Source organism: Macaca fascicularis, chromosome 16, assembly GCF_037993035.2.
Source record: "Macaca fascicularis isolate 582-1 chromosome 16, T2T-MFA8v1.1".
Taxonomy (NCBI): domain Eukaryota; kingdom Metazoa; phylum Chordata; class Mammalia; order Primates; family Cercopithecidae; genus Macaca; species Macaca fascicularis.
Window position 1 is genome coordinate 47,687,599 of NC_088390.1, and position 18,824 is coordinate 47,706,422.

At 40.4% G+C, this 18,824-nt stretch overlaps 1 protein-coding gene across 44 annotated transcripts in view; it reads left to right on the plus strand.

Moving 5' to 3' along the window:
• The window catches only part of TRIM37 (tripartite motif containing 37), a 140,205-nt gene that overhangs the window by 88,958 nt on the left and 32,423 nt on the right, over nt 1-18,824 (plus strand). For 12 of the 44 annotated variants that reach the window (XM_074019113.1, XM_074019117.1, XM_074019133.1 and 9 more), the window contains 4 exons: nt 840-968; nt 2,459-2,648; nt 5,631-5,749; nt 16,583-16,699. In XM_074019113.1, the coding sequence (XP_073875214.1) occupies nt 840-968; nt 2,459-2,648; nt 5,631-5,749; nt 16,583-16,699 (555 nt within the window). Of the gene's footprint in view, nt 1-839; nt 969-2,458; nt 2,649-5,630; nt 5,750-16,555; nt 16,700-17,686; nt 17,809-18,824 lie in introns of all 44 variants that reach the window. The other 32 variants (XM_015437871.4, XM_015437874.3, XM_074019118.1 and 29 more) reach the window with 7 other exon arrangements.

Here is an 18,824-nt window from a genome sequence, read left to right on the forward strand (position 1 = left end):
TGGATCACGAGGTCAGGAGATCGAGACCATCCTGGCTAACACGGTGAAACCCCGTCTCTACTAAAAAAATACAAAAAACTAGCCAGGCGAGGTGGTGGGCGCCTGTAGTCCCAGCTACTCGGAAGGCTGAGGCAGGAGAATGGCGTAAACCCGGGAGGCGGAGCTTGCAGTGAGCTGAGATCGCGCCACCGCACTCCATCCTGGGCGACGGAGCGAGACTCTGTCTCAAAAAAAAAAAAAAAAAAAAAAAACAATTTCCATATGTTTGATGGGTTATATTTTTGTTTAACTGCATTGAAATTTGTATGATTTTTCTTATGGAGCTCACAGATAATCTTTTAAGTTAAGATTTTACGGGCTGGGTGTGGTTGGCGCATGTCTGTAATCCCAGCACTTTGGGAGGCTGAGGCAGGTGGATCACCTGAGGTCAGGTGTTCGAGACCAGCCTGGCCAACATGACAAAACTCTGTCTCTGCTAAAAATACAAAAATTAGCTGGGCATGGTGACAGCTGCCTGTAATCTCAGCTACTCGGGAGGCTGAGGCAGGAGAATTGCTTGAACCCAGGAGGTGGAGGTTGTAGTGAGCCAAGATTGCTCCATTGCACTCCAGCCTAGGCAACAAGAGCAAGACTCCGTCTGAAAAAACAAAGATTCTGCTCCACAAGCAACAAGATGGGAATGTTTTATAACCAGTTGGGGCTACAGAATGTTTTTTATTTTTAGACAGTAGAGAGAACAGCTTCCATGCAAGGTAAGATTAAAACTTTTTCTGACGGACTAAATAGTAAGTTTTATGCTGTTGTATCCTATTCAGAGGTGTTCTTAAATGTCTTTGCAGCCACAAATAAGAAGAGTAATTCGCCCAAGCCAGCTCGATCCAGTGTAGCAGGTAGTCTATCACTTCGAAGAGCAGTGGACCCTGGAGAGAGTAGTCGTTCAAAGGGAGACTGTCAGACTCTGTCTGAAGGTAAATTTGAGGGATTCAGAATGTACTTTTAGTGGGGTAGATATTTATTACCTGAAATTGATGTTATCATGGAGCTTTAGATCTTGAAGGGTACCAAAAATGCTAACGTTGGATTTGAAAGTTTCTTTTTTTGAAACAGGGTCTCACTTTGTCACCCAGGCGGGAGTGCAGTGGTGCGATCTTGGCTCACCGCGGCCTCGACCGGTGGTTTAAGCGATCCTCCTGCCTCAGCCCCACCAAGTAGCTGGGACTACAGGTGTGCACCACTATGCCTGGCTAATTTTTGTGTTTTTTATAGAGACAGGTTGCCCCGGTTGGTCTTAAACTCCTGAGCTCAAGCAATCCTCCTACCTCAACCTCCCAAAGTGCTAGGATTACAGGAATGAGCCCCACCACACCTGGCCCGAAAGTTTCTTGATCTCACAACAGAACAGACCCTTAACATACAGCCATTAGACTATGTATTCTAAACTCCTTGATTTTATTTATTTTTTATTTTTGTTGTTTTCCTGAGATAGAGTCTTGCTCTGTTTTCTAGGCTAGGGATGCAGTGGTGCAATCATAGCTCACTACAGCCTTGACCTCCCAGACAAAAGTGATCCTTCCACCTCAGCCTCCCAAGTAGCTGGGACCACAGACACAGATACATGCAGCCGTACCTGGCTTTTTTTTTTTTTTTTTTTTTTAATTTTTTTTTTTTACCAAGACAGGGTTTCGCTACATTGCCCAGGCTGGTCTTGAACTTCTGAGCTCAAACAGTCTTCCTGTCTCAGCCTGCCAAAGTGTAAAATTACAGGTATGAGCCACAACACTTGGCCTGGACTCCTTAATTTTAAATGCCTGGCATAAAAATAAATGGGATATGTTTCAAAATTATTTTTGAAGTGTTTTTTTCTTGTTTGAGATGGAGTTTTTTGCTCTTGTTGCCTAGGCTGGAGTGCAATGGTACAATCTTGGCTCACCACAACCTCCGCCCCCCGTGTTCAAGTGATTCTCCTGCCTCAGTCTCCCGAGTAACTGGGACTACAAGTACACGCCACCACGCCCAGCTAATTTTTGTATTTTTAGTAGAGACAGGGTTTCACCACGTTGGCCAGGCTGACCTTGAACTCCTGACCTTAGGTGATCCATCCGCCTTGGCCTCCCAGAGTGCCAGGATTACAGGCATGAGCCACCACGCCCGGCCTATTTTTGAAGTTTTTATGTAGTTTTAAAATTAACATATATAGTGAGATTTTCTAATATAACTGAGAGAGACCTTCCATGTTTATTTGCCTTCTTTCTGATTATCCCTCCTTTTTTTTTTTTTTTTTTTTTTTTGAGTCTTGCTCTGTTGTCTAGGCTGGAGTGTAGTACAATCTCAGCTCACCGCAACCTCCGCCTCCCAGGTTCAAGTGATCCTCGTGTCTCAGCCTCCCAAGTAGCTGAGATTACAGGTGCACACCATCATACCCAGTTAATTTTTGTATTCCCTCTTCCTTTTTTTGAAGGCTCCCCAGGAAGCTCTCAGTCTGGGAGCAGGCACAGTTCTCCCCGAGCCTTGATACATGGCAGTATTGGTGATATTCTGCCAAAAACTGAAGACCGGCAGTGTAAAGCTTTGGATTCAGATGCTGTTGTGGTTGCAGTTTTCAGTGGCTTGCCTGCTGTTGAGAAAAGGAGAAAAATGGTCACCTTGGGGTAAATTAAGTTGTTTTGTATATGTAATGGTATAATAGCTAATAGCTTTGTTTGGAACTTTAAGTTTGCATCATGATGAACAAATTAATTTCTACCTTGTTAATTTTTTAGTGGACAGAAAATACATTTATTGCACTAAATTTTAACTTTTTTTTTTTTTTTTTTTTAACAGAGCCTTGCTCTGTCACCCAGGCTGAAGTGCAGTGGCGTTATCTCAGCTCACTGCAACCTCTGCCTCCCGGGTTTGAGCGATTCTCCTGCATCAGCCTCCCAAGTAGCTGGGATTACAGGTGCCCACCACCACACCTTGCTAATTTTTGTACTTTTAGTAGAGACAAAGTTTCGCCATGTTGGCCAAGCTGGTCTTGAACTCCTGAGACCTCAAGTGATATGCCCACCTTGGCCTCCCAGAGTGTTGGGATTACAGGCCTGAGCCACTGCACCTGCCCTAAATTTTAACTTTTTAAAATATCAGAGATTTCACTTTTTTTTTTAACGGGATGAGATAGTACTTTTTTTAAATGGGATGAGATAGTACTGGAAGTTTAGTTTAGATATGTTGGAGCTCATTTTCAGAGTTAGAGCTCATTTTCACAATGATACGTAACCTTATCTGAACTCTGCCTTGTAAATTTGTGTGTGGGGGGGGAAGGTTGTCAGCTGTTTTTGGTTTTTATTTTTTTTTTTCAGTCTACACTTGTCAAAAATGTTAGTGTTGGGCTATATTACATGTCACAGGCATTTATATATATTTTGTATGAAACAAAGCACTTACAGCAACTTTAACACTGCTTTTCTGCTTTTATCTCACCTTTCTTCTCTCCTCTTATCAAAGTATCCTCAAAACTTATAGTTGGAATTTTCCAAAAGGATATATAGTAGTTAACACCTTTATCTCTCCCCTAAGAGACATAAACTCAAATCCCAGGCATGGCAATTAAACTTCCATCTATTCAAAAGATAGAGTGATTATGGATATTGGCTATGGATGTGGCAGATCATGAGCCATTAATATCCATCTGCTTATCTATTTTATGGATATTAAACCTATTTCTAAATTTAAACAATGAAATAGTTCTATTTTGGAGACTCTGAAAAGAATTTTACCTCAATTGGAGAAAGATTAACACCCTTTAAGTTCACTTAATTTTATATAGTCAAGGTGTCTGGCTCATTACCAAAACTACAAGATTGGCTGGTGGTTTAGCTTTCCTTTGTGGCTCAAGTTTCAGTAGTAGAAAGATGTTAAAATCACTGGAGATTATCTTGTCTTCCCTACCTACTACCTAGCCTGATGTTTTATACATTTCTTCAAATTAAAGCTGCAACTAGCTTTTATATTGTATTTGCTATGGAGATATTTTTATCTGCCTTTAGTCATCACAGTTAAATATACATGAACTTAGTTTTTTTTTTCTAGAGTGTAAAATCCTGTACAAGTGTCTGCAGCTCTTAGCCATGATCCTCATTTTGCAGTTGATTTTATCTGCCAGATTGGTTCATGTGGATGCTGTCCAGCTCATGTCTTTTTTTTCCCTGCCTGATTTAAAGTAGTGTAAGCAAAAAGTTTAAATACTGATGAAAGGCTGGGCACAGTGGCACACACCTGTAATCTCAGCACTTTTGGAGGCTAAGGTGGGAGGATTGCCTGAGCCCAGGAATTTGAGAACAGCCTTGGCAACATAGCAAGACCTTGCCTCTGTTTATTTTTTAAATAAAAATAAATATTAAATACTAATGATAAGTGTTTCAAAATGAAAGGAAAAAAGAATAAGTGAAAAGTTTCCCATCCTTATCTCCCACAACCTAGTTTTCCAACCCCTTGCCCCACACACATTCATGCTGTTCTTTATTTTTCATGTATGCTGTGTCTTCTCAGTTTTTGTGTATATTTAAGGAACTGTGACTATGTAGCTTTTTTAATACAAAAGGTGTACTTTGATTTCTCATTCAATAATATCTCTCAGGCCAGGCACCGTGGCTCACACCTGTAAACCCCAACACTTTGGGAGGCTGAGGTGGTCAGATCACTTGAGGTCAGGAGTTCGAGACCAGCCTGGCCATGATGGTAAAACACTGTCTCTACTAAAAACAAAGTACAAAAATTGTCGGCGTCATGCTGGGCACCTGTAATCCCAGCTACTTGCAAGGCTGAGGCAGGAGAATCGCTTAAGCCCAGGAGGCAGAGGTTGCAGTGAGCTGAGATCACATCACTACACGCTAGCCTGGGTGACCGACTGAGACTCCATCTCAAATAATAGTAATAATAATATATCTTAAAAGTCTTTCCCTCTTAGAACATATTATTTAAAACTTCCATTTATATTTATAAGTTAAAATTTTATTGAGCTAATTATAGATTCACATGCAGTTGTAAGAAATAATGCAGAGACATCTTGTGTACTTTTCTCCCCAGTAACATTTTGCAAAACTGTAGTACAGTGTCACAACCAGGATACTAACATTGATACAATCCACCATTTCATAACTTTTTTTGTGAATGTTAAGTGACATTTTTTTATTTAATTTTATTTTTTATTTATTTTTTTTGAGACAGAGTCTTGCTCTGTCGCCCAGGCTGCAGTGCAGCAGTGCAATCTCGGCTCACTGCAACCTCTGCCTCCTGGGTTCAAGCAGTTCTCTGCCTCAGCCTCCCAAGTAGCTGGGATTACAGGCGCCCACCACCACACCTGGCTAATTTTTGTATTTTTAGTAGAGACAGAGCTTCACCATCTTGTCCAGGCTGGTCTTGAACTCTTACCTCAGGTGATCCACCCGCCTTGGCCTCCCAAGGTGCTGGGATTACAGGCATGAGCCACTGCGCCCGGCCCTTAATGAAATATTTTAAGATAAAATTTGAAATTTATTGTTAAACACCAGAGACGTACCCTACTTAGTTTGGTGCTCAGTTCAAAAAGAAAATATAGATTATTGTGTCACTTACTAGTTACATAAAAATACCAAGTTGTTTTCTTCTTTGAGGGCTAATGCTAAAGGAGGTCATCTGGAAGGACTGCAGATGACTGATTTGGAAAATAATTCTGAAACTGGAGAGTTACAGCCTGTACTACCTGAAGGAGCTTCAGCTGCCCCTGAAGAAGGTAAGGAATGATAAACTTACAAGTAAGCAGGAAATGAGAATTCTGTCCCTTTTTTGGTGGTGGGTGGTGGTGGTGGTGGTGGTGGTGGTGGTAGTCGTAGTGGTAGTGATAGGGATAGGGAGTGGTTGGTTTAATGGAAACATTACTGAGATCTGCTATTCGACATGCTTGATCTGAACACAACATTCCTTGTACCACTGAATTTGATTTGCTAAGATGTTAAATACAGAGGAAGGCAAAATGAGTAAGTTACTACATAAAAGGACAGGCCTTACTAGAACAGGCATTTGTATGGGGAAAATATCTGCATATAGTTCATCTGTTCAGTCAATAAATATATTAAGGCACCTACATACCATGCATTGAATTTTTGCTAGATTTATTAATATAAAGTTGAATTAGATCTGTTCACAATCTAATGGGGAAGATGTGCCCCAGAACGACTAATTAGAATAGTAAATGTTAAGTATTTTTTAGTCAGTCTTAATTAGTGTCTGCAGATTGCTTTTTTTCTTCTTAAAGAAGCATTCCAGGTTTTGACCATTTTTTAAATCCCATATGATGACTGACTTCAGCTTTTTCTCAGATATACTTTCTAATGTTTCCTTTGAATATTCTTCCAAGTTCATTATTGTTTATCTAAAAGCATAGAAGACATTTTGCAATTTGGGGCAACAGAGGTGCTTGGAACAAGGCTATGTGTATTGCCCTTGCTGTGTCCTGTATAAATTGGTAGAAAAGAATGTCCTCTCTTAATGATATTTGGCCTTGTAATTTTTTCATTTCTTAGTGAAACTCTGCCACCTTCCACCTCTGCACTCATTTGAATTTCAATGATTGATGAATTGTAGCTCAAAGCATACGTGCAGGTGCCAGCATCTACTCAGCTGCCCTAAGAAGAGGGTGTGTGGGTGGTGGCATTTTCAGGTTTCTCAGTTAAAGAACACTAAACATTTTGGTTTTCTTAGTTGGTGCTCCTGTAGTGGGCAGCATTATTTCAGTAGAAGAGATTAAATAGAAAAGATTTTTGTAAATGATGTGTTTATTGTTAAAACATCAGGAAAGAAATATTATGATTGATGATCTTTATAGAACAGGCCTGTGGGGAATAACTTTCTGTTGTTTTTTGTTTCCCCCAAGACGGAGTCTAGCTCTGTCACACAGGCTGGAGTGCAGTGGCGCAATCTTGGCTCACTGCAATCTCCAACTCCCGGGTTCAAGTGATTCTCCTTTCTCAGCCTCTGTGTAGCGGGGATTACAGGTCCTGCCAACATGCCCGGCTAATTTTTGTATTTTTAGTAAGAGACGGTATTTCACTGTGTTGGCCAGGCTGGTCTCAAACTCCTGACCTCATGATCCACTCGCCTTGGCCTCCCAAAGTGCTGGCATTACAGGCGTGAGCCACTGTGCCCGACCGGGGAATAGTTTCTGTGTGTCTCCATACATACTGGATTGTAGTAGCTTAAATTACTACAGAATATACTGGAATTACATTTTTCTTCCACCAAGCGCAGTGGCTCATGCCTGTAATCCCAGTACTTTGGGAGGCTGAGGCAGGCAGATTACTTGAAGTCGGGAGTTCGAGACCAGCCTGGCAAAAATAGTGACACCTCATCTCTACTACATATACAAAAATTAGCCAGGTGTGGTAGCAGACACCTGTAATCTCAGCTAGTCGGGAGGCCAACGCAGGAGAATTGCTTGAACCAGGAGGCAGAGGTTGCAGTGAGCCAAGATCACGCCACTGCACTCCAGCCTGGATGACAGGGTGAGACTCTATCTCAAATGACAATAATAAGCTCATTTTTTTCATGCAACATTTATGAAATGCTTCTCATTTACCGGATGTTGTATTTGATGCCAGTGATAAAATTCCTGAACTTACCTATCTAGTTCAGACTCTCCACCTTGGCACCAATTGCCATTTAGACCACGTAATTCTTTATTTTACAGGGGCTGTTCTCTGCATTGTGGAATGTTTAGCAGCATCCTCAGCTTTTAACCGCTAGATACCAGTAGTGTTTCCCTCCTGTTACAACAACCAAAAATGTCTCCAGACATTGCCAAATGTTTCCTGGGAGGCAAAATCATCCCCAGTCACGAACCAATAGTTAAACTAAATAATTCTCAACCAGAGGTGACCACTCCTTGAGAATCACTTGCCAGAGTGGGCCACAGTTACTAATAGAAATAAGTTATAGCTCTCAGGTGTGCTAGTATGTGTGGTGGTAGTGGTAGGAGGGTGGCAAGGAGAGCAGTTGAAAACCAGTTGTTAGGTGTGGGAGGAGACTGATAGCCAGTTATAATTTAGGATGATGAGTGCTGTGATAAGGTATTTAGGCAGCTCAAAAATGAGATATGTAATAAAAATAATAGATAATACTAAGTTCTTAATATGTTAAAGACTTTACCAGTATTGTGTTATTCTCAAAATAACTCTACATGGTAGTTGCTTTTGTTAACCTAGTTTTACAGGTGAGTGAGTAAGGTGAGTAACCTTACTCAGAGTCACAGGGTTATAAATTGAAAGGCTGGGGCCGGGCGCAGTGGCTCATGCCTGTAATCCCAGCACTTTGGGAGGCTGAGGAGGGTGGATCACCTGAGGTCAGAAGTTCAAGGCCAGCCTGATCAACATGGTGAAACCCTGTCTCTACTAAATATACAAAAATTAGACAGGCGTGGTGGCGGTCACCTGTAATCCCAGCTACTTGGGAGGCTGAGGCAGGAGAATCGCTTGATCCAGGGAGGCAGAGGTTGCAGTGAGCCGAGATCGCATCATTGTGCTCCAGCCTGGGCAACAAGAGCGAAACTTCGTCCCCCCCCCAAAAAAAAGAAAAGAAATTGGAAGGCTGAGCACGTTGGCTCATGCCTGCAAATCCCAGCACTTTGGGAAGGCCGATCACCTGAGGTCAGGAGTTTGAGACTAGCCTGGCCAACATGGTGAAACTCCATCTCTACTAAAAATAGAAAAATCAGCCGGGCATGGTAGCACGCTCCTATAATCCCAGCTACTCAAGAGGCTGAGGCAGGAGAATCGCTTGAACCCGGGAGGCGGAGGTTTCAGTGAGCCAAGATTGTGACCGTTGCACGTCAGCCTGGGCGACAGAGCGAGACTGTCTCAAAAAAAAAAAAAATAGAAAAGAAAAAAAAGAAATTAGAAGAGCTAGAATTTGAACCTAGAGCCAGTGCTCTTAACTGTCGCCTCTCGCTGCTAACCTAGTCCCTAATTCACCCTTGGAAAGATCATCCTAAGGGATGAGTAGAAGTTAGCCAGATGAAGACTGGTGAAAGAGAGACCAGAAGGGAGACAGAGGCCAGATCATGAAGAGTTACTTGGAATATCCCAGCTAGAATTTGAACTTTGTCATTTGAATAGGATCTAAGTTAGAAGTGACACTTTAACATTTCTACTGTAGCTGCATTGTGGAGAATGGATTTGGGGGTGGGAATAGCGTATGTGGAACTAGGGGCAGGAAAATTGGTAAGAAGCATGGTTAATTTAAATGAAATGATTTGGACTTCTTTATTTTTAATTTTTTATAGAGACTTGTTCTTGCTCTGTTGCTCAGACTGGTCTTAAACTCCTGGGCTCAAATGATCCTTCTGCCTCAGCTTCTCAGAGTGCTGGGTTACAGGCATAAGCCATCACACCCGGCCGATTTGGACTTAATTTCAGCCTCCAATTTATCGATTTACATTATCTCAGCACGAATTTTTGTATGTAAAATGGCCGGTCAGCACAGAAAACACCGGAACTTTTTGACACCAGTTTCATTTCTTATTTAAAGCAATTGACAGCTTGTCCTAAACTGAAGAAGGGCATTTGCTTGGCCATAGTGAAGATCAGTACATTTTCCAAGTCTTAGAAAGAATGGAGTTATTCATACGGGATTTAGAGTTAAGTGGTCAGTGTTACTCAGTAACACATTTTATCTTTATATATGGGGTGTTGTGCTATAAAGCACCTAGAACTCAATAAGAAAAGTTGCTGTGAATGTGCAACAATGACAGAGAAGTACACCCTTGTAATTTGTTGGTATCTGAACAGCTTGTTTACCTCCAGAGTCCCAGGATAGACTGTGAGAAGCAGACTAACTGATGAGGCTGAGAGAAGGTAGTACAGGAGACAAAGGAAGCCCTGTGCCTCCTGTAATCAGCTTTGTTTCTCGAGGAGAATGTGGCCTTGCTCACTGTTGCCAGTATTATTCTATCATCAGCAAGAGCAAGTTCTCAGGAAACCCTTATATACCTATAAGCTTTAGTAGACAGTTGAATGGGTTTGTCTTGTATCCATGCTTAGGAAAAACAAGACTCTTTATTTTAGCCAAATACAAAAAGACATTCTGTGTCAGATCACTGTGGGGTTCTCTCTCTCTCTCAGAGAAGGTTGTCTGAAGGACTTTAAGCCATTGTTTGTGGTACTGGTTGGGAATTTGGGACTACTAAAGTGTCTCTTAACTGCTCTTAAGCATCAGTTTAAAAATAACTTTTTTCTTAGTTATAAACGTAAATAAGCCTTTTCCTTTTTACTGGAACCATATGGGGTAACCTTTGGTTGTATTAGTCTTTGGTTTAATGACCTGATGCTGAAAAGGTTGACTTATTTTTTCTTTCAATTGATAACCTGCACAACTGTAGGTAGGCCAGTTTATTTCTTGTTCTTTGTAAAACTGAAGGCTTTGCTCTCTCAGTTCTTGCTGAAGTAGCACAAACCCCCTTCAGTTAAATCAGGGGTACTCAAAATACCATCCAGGGAAAAGCCTTGGCATGCCTGTTAAAAACCTTGCTGGTGGCCTCTTTAAGAGGAATACAAAGTCTGATGGCCTGCCATTGCTGATCATTTAGGGTAATGATTAAGATGCCTTTAACAAAATTCGGCCGGGCGCGGTGGCTCAAGCCTGTAATCCCAGCACTTTGGGAGGCCGAGGCGGGCGGATCACAAGGTCAGGAGATCGAGACCACAGTGAAACCCCGTCTCTACTAAAAATACAAAAAATTAGCCGGGCGCGGTGGCGGGCGCCTGTAGTCCCAGCTACTCAGGAGGCTGAGGCAGGAGAATGGCGGGAACCCGGGAGGCGGAGCTTGCAGTGAGCCGAGATCGCGCCACTGCACTCCAGCCTGGGAAACAGCGTGAGACTCCGTCTCAAAAAAAAAAAAAAAAAAAAAAAAAAAAAATTCATCAAAAAATTAACTGACTTGAACAAAAAGGAAAGTTAACTCTTTTATATTAACTAGTCTCTCAATAATAAGAAGGTACACCTAACTCTGGTTAGAGCAGTTTCAGGATTAGAAAATTTAGCTGCTCAGAGTCATCAGGAACTTGTTTTGTGTGTGTGTGTGTGTTGGAGGGCAGGGGTTGGGGTTGTTTTATCTTTTGCCCTGCCATTCTGAGTGAGAGGCTTAGCTCTTCTCAGGGCGGTAAGATGTTGGCTGCAGTTCTAGACATCAGAGTCAGAACAGCATTCTGGGAGTAGGAGAGGATTGATTTACTCTATAATCTCTAGCAACAAGGAAAACCTTTCTCAAAGCACCTCGACAACTTCCTCTTCGATCTCGTCAACCACTGTCAAGGAAAATTGGCCAAGTCCATTTATTTATTTATTGGAGATGGAGTTTCACTCTTGTCGCCCAGGGTGGAGTGCAGTGGCATGATCTCTGCTCACTGCAACCTCCACCTTCCAGGTTCAAACGATTCTCCTGCCTCAGCCTCCCAAGTAGCTGGGATTACAGGTGTCTGCCACCATGCTTGGCTAATTTTTGTATTTTTAGTAGAGACGGGGTTTTGCCATGTTAGCCAGACTGGTCTCGAACTCCTGACCTCGGGCAGTCTGCCTGCCTTGGCCACCCAAAGTGCTGGGATTACAGGCATGAGCCACCACGCGCCCAGCCAGCCAAGTCCAGTTATTTGGTCTCCCTCCCCAACTCATTCCACATGGCTATGTGGAAGAGGGAAAATACCTGAACAATATCAGGGTCCTCTTGGAAAGGAGAAAGGAGAAAGGCAGATAAATTGTTAGTGACTAGAATACAAAGTGTCATCTGTACCAGGTGGTTCATATATTTTCCATAGCATCTGAAATTTGAGCAACTTGATTTAAGGGAGTTATAACTCAAGTTAGCTTTACTGAGCACATACATAGTAGGTACTCAAAAATACGGTAGATGATGGATAGAGTAATAAGATGCAGATTTCTTTTGCATTAACAATCTCTGAAGCTTCTTAACAATTAATAGTATGTTACAATTAATAGTAATTGCTGTCATTGACATCCAGCAGTTTGTCTTTTTCTTTACATTCACAAAGGTAGGAAACTTCCAGATCTTAGTACTTGATAAAAGACCAGGTGTTTTCATGCATGAACTTCTTCCTAGCATTTCTTGGGAAATGTACGTTTTTTTTGAATTCTGAGAAAAAGTACTCAAGAAGTTTAATAAATGGAAAGCATTATTCTAATTGTCTTATTAGAATTAGTTTTAACAACACAGAAACGTTACTGATTTGAAGGAATCTACTTAGGGCAAGTTGAAAGTAAAAACTAGAAATACTGATACCTGGAATCAAAGGTTAAGGTCAACAGTAGCTCCTTGGAAAGAAGTGATTACAAATCAGTCTTCATTATAAATATTGCCATTTTATGTGTGTTCATGGCCCTGTCTGCTAAGTAAATATTAATGAGTTTACACATGGTATACTTAATAAAAATTAAGTGGTGTTCCAAGAAATAGAATTTGAAGCAAAATCCTTATATTGGCATTTTGTGATTCTGCACAGTACTATAAACCTTACTGAGTTCTAAATGTTACATTATTCACATACTAGCCAGTAATACCCACATGCAGTCTAGCATTTGAATATTCACTATAGGCCTCAGTTCTTACAAATACTAATTAAATGATTTTTTTTAAAGATAACACATGTAGGCTGGATGCGGTGGATCACAAGGTCAGGAGTTCGAGACCAGCCTGGCCAATATGGTGAAGCCCATCTCTACTAAAAGTACAAAAAAATTAGCTGGGCGTGGTGGCACATGCCTGTAATCCCAGCTACTCGGGAGGCTAAGGCAGGAGAATTGCTTGAACCTGGGAGGTGGAGGTTGCAGTGAGCAGAGATGGCGCCACTGCACTCCAGCATGGGTGACAGAAGGAGACTCCGTCTCAAAAACAAAAAAAAGAAAAAAGATACACATGTAATGAATAAAGAGTTTGAAAAATATATTTAATAACTTCTTTTAAAGAATAATGTAGATTTTGGGAATTCCAGAGAGTTCCAATTCATTGTGTTTGAATCCTGAAGATTGGTGTTTGTCAGGAATTCAGAAACACTAGGAGATCAAATTTGTGCCTTGAAGTTCAACTCTGTGTGTTTTAGTGTTTTCAGCAACAGTTCCATGAAGGGCCACAAGGTGGAGGTGGTACGTCACAGAACTAGCTAGTTTTGGCCTCTTAATGAAAAGCCTCTTTAATGGTCTCTGCTCTTTTTCTTTTTCATCTACTTCATTAAATTGTTGTAAACTCTTCACTTTTAGAACAGGAAAGTTTTTTTTTTTTTCTTTGCTGAAGATGGAGACAATTTCTAAATATTTAAGGCAGAAATAATGCTAACCAAACTCTTCTTGAGAACAGAAAAGGAAGAGTGCACCACTGAAGCCATGAGGGGCCACAGTTGCCTTCGTTGGAAGCTTTTTTAACTAAAGCAGATTTTATTTCTTTAAAAGTTAAAATACCCATCTATTTTTCCTTGAGTAAGCTTTGGTAGTTTATAGCAATGAAAGAATTTGCTCATTTCATCTGTTTTTGGTTTCATGAGCATACAGTTATAGTATTTTATTATATTTTACTGTTTATAGAATCTGTAGTTGATGTCCTCTTTCATTCCTGATATTGGAAATTTTGTTTGCTCTTTTTTTTGTTAGTGAATCTACCTAGAGGCTTTTTTAACTTTATTGATTTTTTCAAAGAAACACCATTTTGTTTCATTGTGGCTTTTTTGTTTTTCTGCTGATTTTATTATTTTTTTTTATTATTTCCTTCCTTTTACTTGCTTTGGGTTTAATTTCCTTTTTCTAGTTTCTTAAAGTAGTAGTTTAGATTATTGATTTGGGATATTTTCTCTTCTAATATAAACACTTAATGGCATACTTTTCATTTTAAGCACTGCTATAGTCACATCCCACAAATTTTGGTATATTTTTATTTAATTCAGAATGTTTTTTATAATTCTACAAAATTTTCATCTTTTTTCCTTTTTTTTCTTTTTAATTATACTTTAAGTTCTAACTTTTTTCCTGTTATCTGTTGTCTCTTCTTTGTTATTTTTGCTATCTCTACGGCACTCTATTTGACACAGTTTAGACCAGTCCCTTTATCCCCTTGTTTCTTAATTCTTCCTTCCTTCCTCTGTTCCTCAGGGTATTGTGTTCTGTTGCCCAGGCTGGAGTACAATGGTACAATCACAGCTCACTGCAGCCTTGAACTCCTGGGCTCGAGTGGGCCTCCCTCCTCAGCCTCCCTAGAAACTAGGACAATCACAGGTGCGCACCACTGTGTGCCTGGCTAATTTTTAATTTTCTTTTTTTTTTTCTTTTTTTTTGGTAGAGTTGGGGCTTTGCTAAGTTGCCCAGGCTAGGCTCAACCTCCTGGGCTCAAGTGATCCTCCTGCCTCAGCCTTTCAAGTAGCTGGGACTACAGGCATGTGCCACCAGGCCTGGCTGATGAGCATTTTATCTGGCTTTAAAGCCCTTAAATCCAAACATTTGTGTCATCTTATCATTGATGTTTGTTGGCTGTCTTTTCCTGGTTTTTCATATGCTGAGTTATTTGGGGTTGTATCCTGGACATTTTCATTAGGATTTTTTTTTTTTTTTTTTTTTCAAATAAGACTCTGGGTCTTATATTAATCTGCCAGTTTTGTTGTCATTCAAATTCCGGCTTCATCAGTATGCCTGTTTCTATTTACTTTTCAAAGTAAATAACTATGAACATCCTTAAATAACTATGCCACCCATCTCTCTAGGTTTTATTGCTACTTTCAGTGGGAAAGATAGAGTGGAATGTGCTTACTCCATTGTACCTAGAACCTTCCTTCCAGAGAGGATTTTACTTTTGCTTTATTCAAATAACACTAGCTCCTGAACAATTTTTATGTCAATTTCTTGAAATTTGAACCTCAACCTTAAATCCCAAACCTAAATTAGGCACGTAAATCTTACTTTGAATTTTGAGGTAAGACTTTTTTCCCCCTCTTCAGAGCCCAGTAGAAACAGACAAAATTCCTTGCTGTTTTCCTATGCCAGTAGGCAGACATTTTTCTGGTCTATTCTTTAATAGAAATTTTAGCATTGGCCAAGCATGGTGGCTCATTCCTGTAATGCCACCATTTTAGGAGGCCAAAGCGGGTGGGTCACTTTAGCTCAGGAGTTGAAGACCAGTCTGGGCAACATGGCAAAATCCCATCTCTACTAAAAAATTACAAAAACTAGCCAGATGTGATGGCACAGACCTGTTGGGAGGCTGAGGTGGGAGGATCACCTGAGCCCTGGGAGGTTAAGGCTTCAGTGAGCCATGGTTGCACCACTGTTATTCAGCCTGGGTAACAGAGTGAGACCCTGTCTTAAGAAAACAAAAATTTTAACATTATGCAGGGGGTGGAGTTTTAGTCTCACTTTCAATTCCCTTTCTGTAGGGGTTTCATTTTTCTATCCTAAGGCAGTGTTTAAAAATCCTCATATGAAACTCTCCAGGGCAACCGTGGGCCCTGATCCACTAATGAAAGTTCCTTATCCTTCTTTGTTTCTGACACTTGGGGATTTCCTTTCTGCCTTTTAATGTGCTTATTCATTAAAATAATGTTTTACATTTATATTTTATCTGGCTATTTGTAAGGATTTGTAGCAGAAAGATTTTCAGGTTTTCTTGATTGCTATCTTGCTGAAACAAATACTTTTTATAGAATTGTTCTTTTAAAAATCAACTGATGTGGCCAGGCACAGTGGCCTGTAATCTCAGCATTTTAAGAGGCTGAAGTGGGAGGATCTCTTCTCAAGTCAGGAGTTCGAGACCAGCCTGGGCAACATATTATAGCAAGACCCTATCCCTCTAAAAAATGTTTAAATTAGCAGGGCATGCCCTGCTATGTACATACATGACACAGGTATGTGTCATGTACCTGTGGACCTATCTACTTGGGAGGCTAAGGCAGGAGTATCCCTTGAGCTCAGGAGTTTGAGGCTGCAGTGAGCTATGATCAGGCCACTGCAGCCCAGCCTACGGTAACAGAGCGAGACCCTGTCTCTCAAAAAATAAAAATAAATAAAAATCAACCGGCATACACAAAAAAATTAGATGCCCAATTAATACAAACTAATTTATTATCAGAACTGCCAGAATTTCTAATATTCATCTAACATGTGGATTTGTATAACACATTTATATTTATGTTTTAGGCTAGGGACTATAATTATGTCTATAATGAATCAGGATTAAAAGAGTTCCTGTTATCTCTTGTGACTGAAAAAATAAACAGTGTTTGATTTGGAAAAAAAATATTATCAGTATAATGAAATTAATGCTGGTTTCAAATGATAACTTTCAGGTACTATGGAAAGGGCAATTTTAAACTTTGAGAACAAAAATAAAACCACCGCTCTAAATAGCTAAAGAGAATCGAGGTTTGTGTGGTTACTTTTGTCTTTGTTTTGTTGTGTTTAGTTTGTTGAATTCTTGGCATTCTATGTAAAATTCAATAGGAATCTCAGTTTAGTAGTTAAGGAGATCTGTTTCCTTTCACTTACGGTGGTTTCTTTTCAGAAACATGTTCTCCTTCCTTCCTGCCAGGAATGAGTAGCGACAGTGACATTGAATGTGACACTGAGAATGAGGAGCAGGAAGAGCACACCAGCGTGGGCGGGTTTCACGACTCTTTCATGGCCATGACACAGCCCCCGGATGAAGGTGCAGCACATGATGTCATTTTACACAGATTAATAAAACCGCCGCTGCTGCTTCTCTTTCTTCTTCTGCTGCTACTTCTGCTTCTTCCGCTCTGCTGCTTTTGCTTCTTCTGCTTCTACTTCTTTTTTTTTTTTTTTTTTTAATTATTGTCATTTACGAGACAATATTCTTTGGTAAACTATTATGGTGAGTACTGAAAAAACACAGCTGGTAATATTTGGCTGAGTTGCACCTAATGAGTGCTACTTACTGGGTAGAGAAGGGGTCCACAACCTGCTTTTGTGTAGTCTGTGACCTGAGAATGGTTTTTACTTTGTAAAGAGTCTTAAAAAAACAAGCAAAAGAAAGAAGAGTTTTGTGTGTTTTTTTGCCCTGAGACAGAGTCTTGTTTTGTTGCCAAGCTATAGTGCCGTGGCATGATCTTGGCTCACTGCAACCTCCGCCTCCTGGGTTCAAGTGATTCTCCTGCCTCAGCCTCCCGAGTAGCTGGGATTATAGGCACACACCACCACGCCTGGCTAATTTTTTTGTATTTTTAATAGAGATGGAGTTTCACCATGTTGGCCAGGCTGGTCTCAAACTCCTAACCTCATGAATCATCTGCCTTGGCCTCCCAAAGTGCTGATATTACAGGCATGAGCCACCACGCCCGGCCCAAAGAATTTTCAACAGAGTCCGTTTGTGGTCTACAATGCCTAAATATTTACTATCTACCCTTCACAGGAAATGATTGCCAACCCTGGGGAGATTTCAGATGTTTGGATTTTTTTCCTTTTCAGAGATTTTTCTAGCCTACTGTAGGATAACTTTAACCTTTTAAAACAAACATAACTTAGAAATACATGCAGATTGTGAAATCAATTTTTATTCCCTCCTACCTCCAAAAAAGTTATTAGGAAAAAACTCAACAAGAGAAACCTAATGTTAGCATTTTACCTTGTTTTCTTCTGTTCTTATTTGCATTTCTTCTTCTTCTTTTTTTTTTAGGTAGAGTCTTGCTTTGTCTCCCAGGCTGAAGTGCAGTGGCACAATCTTAACTCACTGCAACTTCTGCCTCCCAGGTTCAAGCAATTCTCCCACCTCGGCCTCCTGAGTAGCTGGGACTACAGGCACGTGCTACCACATCCAGCTAGTTTTTGTAATTTTTAGTAGAGACAGGGTTTTGCCATGTTGGCCAGCCTGGTCTCGAACTCCTGACCTCAGGTGATCTGCCCACCTTGGCCTCCCAAAGTACTGGGGTTACAGGTGTGAGCTACTGTGCCAGCCCTACCTAAATATTTTATAAATAGTGTTGTATTCTGCTTTTTTCACTTAAATATATTTGTATGTTATTTAAAATTTCATAAACTTCATTTTTTATGGCAACCTAATATTCTGTCATGTGGATATACCATACGCATTCTGCTGTGAAGCAGTTTTCTGGAATACAGATTAATCAAGAAAAGGATATCCTGTCAAGTTAGAGAAATACACATTTAAAGTTACCCAGAGGCCTTAATAATCAATCTGAGCATTCCTCTGCAAGATATCCTGGAGTGACAACATTATCAAGCCTTTGCTAATTGTCTGCTTTATATTTTACATATTTTCCTGGTGTTCTGGTATCTTTTTCAATACAGAACCAAGCATTTGGAATATGTTTTAATACAGAATATGTTTGGAATATGTTTCAATACAGAACCAGTTATTTGGAGTGCTGGTGGTTTTGTAGTGATATTTGCATGCATAGTTTAATTGGCTTTGAAATATGTTTTATGTTTATAAGGTCTTGAATCTTGAGAATATACATCATTGCTTCTTGTTCCCTTCTTAAACTCCCCAGATTGTCCCCAGGAGGACAAAATGAGACAATTCCTGTCATCTTTTAATTGTGGGTCTATTACACATTTTGTTTTTTCTCCTTTATTTTTCCTTTGTGTTTGATTATACCTGACTCAGATCACAAATTCTCTGAAGACAGAGATTTGTTCACAACTCAGCACATCTTTTTTTTTTTTTTTTTTTTTGAGACGGAGTCTCGCTCTGCCGCCCAGGCTGGAGTGCAGTGGCCGGATCTCAGCTCACTGCAAGCTCCGCCTCCCGGGTTCACACCATTCTCCTGCCTCAGCCTCCTGAGTAGTTGGGA